Source organism: Montipora foliosa, chromosome 3 (assembly GCF_036669935.1).
Source record: "Montipora foliosa isolate CH-2021 chromosome 3, ASM3666993v2, whole genome shotgun sequence".
Taxonomy (NCBI): domain Eukaryota; kingdom Metazoa; phylum Cnidaria; class Anthozoa; order Scleractinia; family Acroporidae; genus Montipora; species Montipora foliosa.
Window position 1 is genome coordinate 59,846,060 of NC_090871.1, and position 9,424 is coordinate 59,855,483.

General features: G+C 41.2%; 1 protein-coding gene across 1 annotated transcript; it reads left to right on the top strand.

Moving 5' to 3' along the window:
- The first annotated feature begins 334 nt into the window (after positions 1 to 334).
- LOC137997836 (ankyrin repeat and SOCS box protein 9-like) lies at positions 335 to 8,983 on the top strand. The gene is made up of 3 exons (XM_068844113.1): positions 335 to 503; positions 1,361 to 1,555; positions 2,916 to 8,983. The coding sequence occupies exons 1-3, from the start codon at positions 347 to 349 to the stop codon at positions 3,080 to 3,082; spliced, it is 519 nt and encodes a 172-aa protein (XP_068700214.1). The 5' UTR covers positions 335 to 346; the 3' UTR covers positions 3,083 to 8,983.
- Positions 8,984 to 9,424: the final 441 nt, after the last annotated feature.

Below are 9,424 nucleotides of genomic sequence, written 5' to 3' on the forward strand. Positions count from 1 at the left end.
ATTCTTCTGTCTTACAACAAAAATATATAGTACTTTTGCTTTTCATATTGCACTTTGTATTGATTTGATTTTAGATGATATTTTCTTATTCTAGTTGAATGTATACTCTGTACACTAGTTATGTGTATACTGTTCGTTCTACAATGTATTGTTTGTAAAACTATTGAATACCGTTAGCTTTCTCTACTTGTTCTCTCTCTAACCACTGCTCGCCTCGACTAGCTATTGCTAACTGCGAGCATGTGCAGATTGAAAAATGTATCACATAATGAAATTCTACAATAAAACGGAATAGACGGAGTTTTGTTTTTTGTTTGAAGTGATGTGGTCAGAATCCTGTTACAGTATGGTGCATTTTGTGAACCAGACTGACAAAGCACACTTTAAGACTGGTCTCCATGTGGCATGCGAAGCTCAGAGTGTGGCTTGTGTGCAGTATTTGCTCGATGCTGGTGCTGATCCTAATGTACAAGCAGAACATGGCCGTACCCCACTTCACATAGGTATGTGCTGCTGGTCTTTTAGGGGGAAGGCTGGAGTGTCATGGTACCTCTCCTGGTTTTTGAAGCCGTGCTTTATAAAGGAAATAGAATATCGTAGATTCCAAACGTGAAATTCGCGAACTTTGCGAACTTTGGAGAGGAAGGATAATGTGGGAAAATCTCTTTAAAAGTTTTAAAAATCCCCTAAAAATGTGAAGGAAAAAAAGACAACAAGGTTCTTCATAGTTGAGAAAAATAAGATCTTTGTTATTGATTTTACAACAAATAGTTATTTCGGTTGGGGTTATTCTTGTCTCTAGAGTCGCTTTCCTTTTGGTCCGCTCCAAGAACACGGACTCTGACGACAACCAAAAATACTCGCAGTTACTGGTATAATTTTGTAACCGTTGACGACCGTTATTGTTTCGAATTTCTGAGAATTAGCGGAAGAGCTGCAAGTCCGTGATTCGCGGACTTCCTGCTTTTTTATCCGGTGAGGCTAAATCGCGTGGGTGGGTGGGTCGTGGGTCGTGTTTGTTTGAAGATCTATATTAGCTCCTTCAGTGCTCGGTTCAAATTTGTCGCAGGTGTTAGGTCTTGTCTGTTTCGAGAATTTCCAGTCGTTGATTAAAAAAATGGTTAGGGTTAGGGACCCACGACCCACGACTCACCACCCTCCCACGCCGATTAGACACTCTCGCTGTGGCTGTGGCCTGTAGGTGTTCTTGGTGCTAAGTAAAAGGCAGCGGGCTCTGGGGGCGATAATGGGTCGGGGTTATCTCTACTTAAGTAAAAAAGACCATGATTTTACATAAGTTAACGCTTGATCAAGTGTACTCACCGAAAGGGTTCTAATTCGCTTCATTTTGCACTTTAAGTACTTAGAGGTGAGGAGTCTGGCCCCTTGATACAGCTTCTGGTAGAGTACGGCGCGCGATTTGATGTATTGGATGACAGCGGTAATTCACCGGAAACCATACTTCAGTCATTGGTGACGCGCTATGGAAACGGACCAAATATGGAAATGTCTGAATCCTATCAGCAGTTGCTTCAGTTATTATGGGATAGCAACGGTGAGCTTTTTTTTATCGGTTAGGTTCTTTTCAATGCATTTTACTGTTAGTGTGGGCAAAAATGAACTCAGGTCACTATGTCAAGGAAATCGTTCTAAAATGATTTTTAGACTGTATGAAGTGAAAAGAAAGAATGAAATGAAAGTTGGAAAGATCATTGCACTTAGTTGAGCGACTTAAAATGCTATTTTCACCAAGAAATTAATTCTTCTTTTTCTTTGGATTTCAAAACTATGTTATGGGCCGATTTACACGGTACAATTTTTGGCGTATGCGACAAGCTTACGATTGTCGCAGATTAAAATTCTGGGACATTTTTTCTGACATACACGACAATCGTAAATGACTTGTGAGCCTGTCGTAAGCTTGTCGCGTGCGACAAAAATCGTACCGTGTAAATCGGCTCAAACTAAACACTAAGTGACTCATGTCTCAAGTCTCGAGTTAAAAGAAGACTCCTGTTTATTTTAACTGGAAGTTTCCTATTTCACGGTCCGCCAGTACTAATTGTATAATCTTGGGATCGCTGGAACGAGGAGAAAATGACGTCAAAGACTCACTAGTTTAAAGGTCCGTGCAAAAGGACGCAACAACTCCCGACCTTGTTGGGCCAGTGTTGGCCGACAATGTTGCGTCCGGAGCTAGAAGTTTGACCCGTTTCGAACGTCGCGAAACAACTCCCACCAACACGCAACAGGGTGTGTAAACGGGCGCAACATGTAACACCCAACAATGTTGGCCAACAACATTTGGACAATGTTGGCCAACAATGTTGGGACGGTTTGCACACGGCTTAAGAATGTAATCCGTGCGTACGCGGCTGAATTAATATGCAGCACGGGGAGTTTGGGGCTTTCAGACTTTTAACCTCGTGTTTTGCATATATAATAAGCTGCGTTTACGCGCAAAATTTTTGAGCTAGTGAGTAAGTGACGTCACTTTTCCCTAGATCCAACCCTCTGAGGTCCAATCGGTCAGTGTTGAACGTGAGTAATGGCGGACCGTGAAATCCAAACCTTAAACTCAAAGTAAACAGCCTTTGGATAAAAATCAAAGCTCAAGCTATTGCTAGTCAGGTGTTAAGCAAACACACTTTCAAAATCCGAAGGAAAAAAGGAAGTGATTTTTTTTATCATAGTAGCACTTTAAGCTGTTGCAAAGTCCAGGCAAAGGCCAGATTCAAACCCATGACCGCGCGATTATTGTTGCACTTCCTCTACCTGGTGCGAGCCTCACTGTGAAATTTCTCAATGCCGTTTGCTGACATAATAATTGTCTTTCCTGATTTCGTTTTAAGAGAAACTTAAAAACCCTAAGGGTGCCTTAATAATCGTGTTTGTTTTTAAATTTGTATTTTCAGAGAAACCTAAGAGCTTAAAGCGTCTTTGCCGTCTATCAATTCGCAAGCTTCTCTCGCCATGCACGATTGAACTTGTTGACAGTCTGGGCGTACCATACTGCCTTAAAGTGTACATTCTACACATTGTGGAGCAAAACAAAAAAGTCGATAAGATAATGTCAAATTAATAATAATAATAATATTATCTTTTGAGTGAATTTAATGTCTTTACCTCCTAGTATTATCATAACAATAATTCCTTTTTATTCAGGTCTCAATCTTATTAAACTGAGCACAAAGGTCTCTTCTATATCGGTTGTTTGCAACCGATACAACACAGATAACAATGCTGCAATGTGCAGTTTCTAGTGGACGAACAAAGGGAGCCAATAAGAGATCTTTTATTTTCGTCCACCAACATGGCGGCGATGACGTCACGTGAAAACCACCTATAAGGTCTTATAGTTCACCACTAAATTTTCTCCGATTCTTATTGGTTTAAATTGATCACGTGACGCGATAGTGTTCGTCCGCGGAGAGACACTATCAGCCCATAGTGCCCGTCCGAGGAAAATACCCGGATGGATAGTGGTCGTCCGCTGAAAATACCTGAGTAAACAAGCGGCCTTATGGAAAATAAACAATCGAAATTGTATTAAGAGGGTTTTTGTTTGGTTTCTTTTTCAAATTTTCCATTGGCTGACACGGCTTTCGTCTAATAAAGTTGAAAATAATTTAACATGATTTTTAAGCTGGCGCGCGGAAGAAAATTTAGTAGTGAACAATAAATACAATAGAGTGTTTTATTGTTTAAATGGTACTGATTAGAGAGGCGTTATTTTGGCAATTAGACTTAGCTACATGATTCCGGAATTTTTTTGGGAATTTCAGAAACTGTCGGGAATTTTAGAAAAAAATTAACAATTTCGAGAACTTTAGGGCAATGTAAACATTCACCTGACATGTTGTATTCCAACCTACCAGGAGAGGGGTCAGTCTGTTTATATCCATTCCTTATCAGCGGTTATTCACCCAAAGCGGTCGTACAGTGCATCTAAGCAGCAGTTTCTCACCGTAGTTTCGGAATCCGGATCTTTGCTTGATAGCAAATATGGCAGACTTTGGACCATAAGAAACGAAATTTACAAGAATTTTCGGGAATTTTAGAGAGTTTTTTGGAGAATTTTAGACATTTCTAAAAGAATTTTAGAGCTTTTGTTTGGGAATTATGTAGCTAAGCCTAGTCGCAATCAAACCTCGCGACATTAAAACAAATATAAGGTGTTTTTTATGAGCGTAGAAAACTGAAGTACTCGGAGAGAAATCTCTCGCGGCATAGTAGAGAACCATCAAACCATACTCACATGTGACGTTGAGTCCGAGAATCGATTCTTAGCTAGATTAGTGCAGATTAGTCCAGGGGTTGATTTTAGGACTGTCGGTCAAACGGTACAAAATGGCCTTAAAGGCCCTGGCAAACAACCTCAACATTTTCCTTTCGATTGTGTTGAACGATGTTGATTGCTGGGGCGAGCAAACGCTTTCAACGTGCTTTTAAAGTCATTCAACATCGATTTAACTTCGTTTCAACATGTTTCAACATGGTTGAAAAGGGGGGTGGGGGGAGGGTGGGTGGGTGTTTGGTAAAGGGTTTTAACACCGCTATTCAACAAAAGCCGTTTGCCGAGGCCGTAAGATGTGCATTATTTCATGGGGAAGTGGTCAATGTATGGTTCCGTTGATGCATTCCTAACTTATTATAGGCCACTTTCAAAAATACCATAATACTCTTTGTTTGCCCTCCAAAATTTTGCAAGAGTATTGTTTTTGTTTTCCCTTGCTGCCATTGTAATTCCCAAGAGAAACTGGAAACAATGCCTATGCAAAATTTTGGAGGGAAAACAACGAGTATTGTGGCATTTTTTACAGTGGCCTATCGACGGACCATTTCAACAACAACAATAAGTTTATTTGTACCACACGTAAATAGGGATACACGAAAATAAGTAGTAGACTTAAGAAAGGTACAATACCCCCTAGAAGATAACAAAGAAGCTAATCTAGCTAGGAGGCAGGATAAGTAATTTTACGTCTAAAGAAAAAAGTCGATTCAGGGAGGCACAAATATAATGATAAAAGATAGGCAAACAAAGAGAACGACAAAAAGGAAGAAGAAAAAAAAAGGTGTCACTTCAGATGGACTGGAGTAAAGAGGAAATATAAATAACTTAATGTATTCGTAGTATTCGTTAACGTGACTTATTATGGACGGACCATTTAATTTTTGTGGTGAAATGTTAGGTTGGGGGAGGTTAGATGCCCTCGTTTGAATGCGAATGTTTTCAGCATCTGTACCTCACTTGTTTTTATCAATACAACTGAACCGTACGCTGCAATGACTTTACGTTGTGGTTTTAACCGTGTACTCTCGTGCAAACTCGGTTCTCGCACTTGTCATATGACACGAAGACGGCTACGGCAACGAAAACGCAACAAAACACGAATCTCATTGGTCAAAAGGGGAAAAATAATCGTGCTGCACGTGCAGCACGCATTTTAGCGCATATTTTTGTGGTACTCTGCGTAACGACGTGAAATCATCTAATTTGAGGTTTTGACGACAACGTGAGCATACAATATAAATCTTTCAGTCTCTGTTTTTTTCTCCAAACCGCTTGGACCAGTTTATTAATTTGAACACTTCGTCTATATAGTACGACGTAAACGAGATGGAATTTTTTACCACAATTGCTTGTAATCTCGCAATCTAATTGGCTAATTTGCGGTGGTCGATAAGAATCTAGACAATGCTGTACGCGTCATGCTCGCGTCAATTTGTCACGCAATATAATAGCCAATCAGGAACGCCCATTTTAGGAAATAAACCAATCATATTGCGAGAAAGTTATAGATAACGCTTGCTCTTTCTTTGTCTATACTCTGGAGTGAAAACTTTCTTTGGCGTTGAATATTGTGGTAAAAAACAAATCGAAAGTGGTTCAGCGTTGTCTGTACTCTAATCGACAACGGTATTCGTCATCACAGTGGTCAAAATGTTGTGGACTCACGAGGCGAAAGTTCTACGATATTGCAATTTTTTTTTTTGAGGAGACGTATATGTCCAATCTTGTATTTAAGTCCATATATAGCGGTACCTACTTGGACCTTCCCAGCAGGTTGGGGGTATGCCTACAAACTCTCGCACAACAACCTTCTGCAAGAAATGTTTCCTAGCCGTTAGAGATGTAAATCTCTCGAGCAAGTGTTTCCTGCAGGAGCCCATTACCCAGAGCCTCCATCTTCCGTATTAATCGTCTGAGTCAACCCTTTCTCGTATCTTTTTGCTTTTAGAAGCACCTCGCAGGGGGGCTTCAGTGGGGTTTCTGCTTATAGAGAAGTAGGGTTGGCGCAGTTGTGAGAGTACTCACCTCCCACCAATGTGGCCAAGACTCGATTTCCGGACCTGACGCCATATGTTGGTTGAGTTTGTGTAGGCTCTCTTCTCTGCCTCAAGGGTTTTTCTCCGTGTTCTCCAGTTTTCCTCCCTCAGCAAAAAACAGCACACAGCTGATTCCAGCTGGCTGTAAGCTGTGCTCCAAGGTCATACCTTGACCGTATAGCGGCTGCTAGAGGCGCCATAGTATGCTTTCGGTTCGACCTTGAGTTGCTTCGTTGCTGTACTTTGTAACGACGACTAGCGCAACATCCATACATACATACATAAGAGACCTATGGTCATCCATTTATTACGTCACATACGTATGTGAATCACTTCGCGTATGTTCTCGGTCACATACGTCAAATTATTGTAGTTCTAAAGATAAAAAGATACGGGGAAAGGGTTGACCTTTTTCCCGATTCACACGGTACCGGATGAATTTTCTACCAGTTGAAAATTCGTCCATTTAGCAGTTCCGTTCACACGGAACAACGCTAAACGTACGAAAATTCAAACGCCTCGCCGTTCAAAAATTTGAAAGGCCAAATCGGGGACGAATTTTTAGCCGGTGCGGTCGAGAATTTAACCGGTAGAAAATTCGTCCGGTACCTTGCGAGCTTGTGAATCGGGCCTCAATGGTTCCTGGTTTCCTGTGCTTTCTGGACACGATGTGTTTTTGCCTATGTCCTTCGCTTATTTTTGTAAAAGTTGCTTTGGGTCGCTACTCGCTCTCCTCCCCTACTGTGAATAAAATCATCAGGGAGTTAATTAAGCGAGGACAACGTCAACAAAAATGTCACTCTAAAATATAACTTAATGCTGTCCTCAGTATTTAACTATTTTTTATCATGTTGACGTGGTACAAGAAGTGCGAATTATCCTGTATCCCGATGGTTACGGACGGTTTTAAAAAGTAAACACAGAGGCCGTGTTTTCACGACAGTCGTTGTCTCGCTTAACATTCCTGAAAGTGGTTTGTTTGCAGACTTTGTTAAGTGACTTAAAAATGATAGGAGTTTTCACGGATCAGATTAATTGAGGAGAGAGCACGTGCCAATACAATAATGAAAATACTGCACACCTGTTGTATTTCCAATTTGAATAACCGCAAGCGACTCTTCATTGGCCAAAAGTAAGTGCCAACTAGCTCAAGCTACCTGGTTTGGTGGCATAAATTTAAGAAACGGTCCAGATAAGAACGATAGCAACAACGGCAACGAACATGTTGGAATTCAATTGGTATGCAAAAAGGTGATAACTTTTCTATTGTCTGTACTTACTTCTGATTGGCTTAAACAGCAAAAGTTAACAAAACTTCATAAAAGCAGTATTATATTCATCCTTACTTTCCAACCATCTTCCATCTTTCATCTGGTCTCAGTTTAAATGAATTCCACGGAAATCGTATGTGGGGGACATGTAAAATTGTAAACGTTTCTTGGCTTTTGTTTTCAACTCTTGTGATTGGTCAAAATCTTTTAACACAAAAACACACCCTTTCAAAGTGGGCTGTAAATGAATTTTATTGCTTTAACGGCTTTCCTGTAGGTTTATGCATTCTCTGTGTAAAAATGATAACATTCCTATGTGGGGAAAGCCCCGTTGCCGCATAACAAAGGAAATTGCTATCCACCTTACACGGATCATTACTTAATGAGAATTCTGTGTATTGAAATTTGCCGACTTGCTTAACTTTAAGCGAGTTGGGAAAGGAACTGTTTTTACGGAATTTTGAGTTGTCACTCGCTACGCGAGTGGGACTGGCGCGGTGGCTTCATGGTTAGTGCGCTCGATTCCGGAGCGAGTGGTCGGGGTTCGGGCCCTGGCTGGGGACATTGTGTTGTGTGTGTTCTTGGGCAAGACACTTTGCTCTCAAGGTGCCTCTCTCCAGACACATGTGTATAAATGGGTACCGGCGAATTTAATGCCGGGGGTTACCCCTGCGATGGATTAGCATCCTATCCAGGGGGGAGTAGAAATACTCCAAGTCGCTTCATGCTACAGAAACCGGGATAAGCTCTGGCGTAATGGGCCACTTGGCGCGTGAGCAGACTTTACCTTTTACTCGCTAAGCGACCTGAAAAACCACTCGTGAAAACGCGGCCAGAAAGCGATTAATGGTTCATTGTTGTGTGCTCATGTCGTCGCCAAAAACCTCAAATTTGTGGAGCATGGGCGAGAAATGCACGGAAATGCGTACCGCACGTGCAGAACGAGTATTTTTCCCTTTTTAACCAATACTAGCGTTGCTTTGAGGCGTTGTCACGGTTTCCGTAGCCGACGTCATTGCTTCAAATTTCCTTTTCATCCCCCAGTAGGGACTGTCAGATCTTGGAAACTTCACCTCAAACAAGAGAAAATGCCTCAAAACATAACTTTGCAACATCGTAAAAAAACCTCAAATTTGGTGATTACACGTCGTCGTTATGTGATAAATGCGTGTCGCGTGTGCAGCACGATTATTTTTCCTCTTTTAACCAATGATTTTAGTGTCTCGCAATTGTCGTCATTTCTTTAAGTGCACCCAAAGCCTGATGATCGTTTTAGAGTGCAAAAGAGCTTATAGAATGCAATACAGACGTTGCTATGGAAACAAAGCGATGGAATGATTTTGTTGGGTATATAATAAATGAAAAATCGTATGAACTTGTTCATAAATTTCGTGATTTATGTTAACTTGTGTTGTTTTGACAGTTCTCAAATTGCATTCTTTGCAGCCGCTCGGGCCGAAGTCACGCAACGCTCCTCGTCCGACGAGGAGCGTTGCCTGACTTCGGCCCGAGCGGGTTGGTACATTTCGCTGACCCCCAGTCCATGAAATACCCAAATGGACTACCCTAAAAATACTATTTTGAATGAGTACTGTTGATCTATGTGTAAGCAGCACCTCAAATAGTGCTTACTTAAGGACGTTCGCGCCCAAAACGTTCCCACGTACAGATTTTTTTTAAACTTGCCACGCAGAAAGGTAATGATCTACTTTTGCCAAAAAGGCAAAAAAAATGGGGGGTCACCGTGCTCGTTTTCGAGATCATGAGGTGCATTTTTAGAAGATTGCGTTACTTTAAGACGATCTTAGCTTACAACTGTC

Coding starts and splice junctions, on each gene's coding strand:
- LOC137997836 (XM_068844113.1), top strand. CDS start 347: ATGGTGCATTTTGTGAACCAGACTGACAAAGCACACTTTAAGACTGGT. Junction 504..1,360: donor CCGTACCCCACTTCACATAG/GTATGTGCTGCT, acceptor TTGCACTTTAAG/TACTTAGAGGTGAGGAGTCT. Junction 1,556..2,915: donor GTTATTATGGGATAGCAACG/GTGAGCTTTTTT, acceptor TTGTATTTTCAG/AGAAACCTAAGAGCTTAAAG.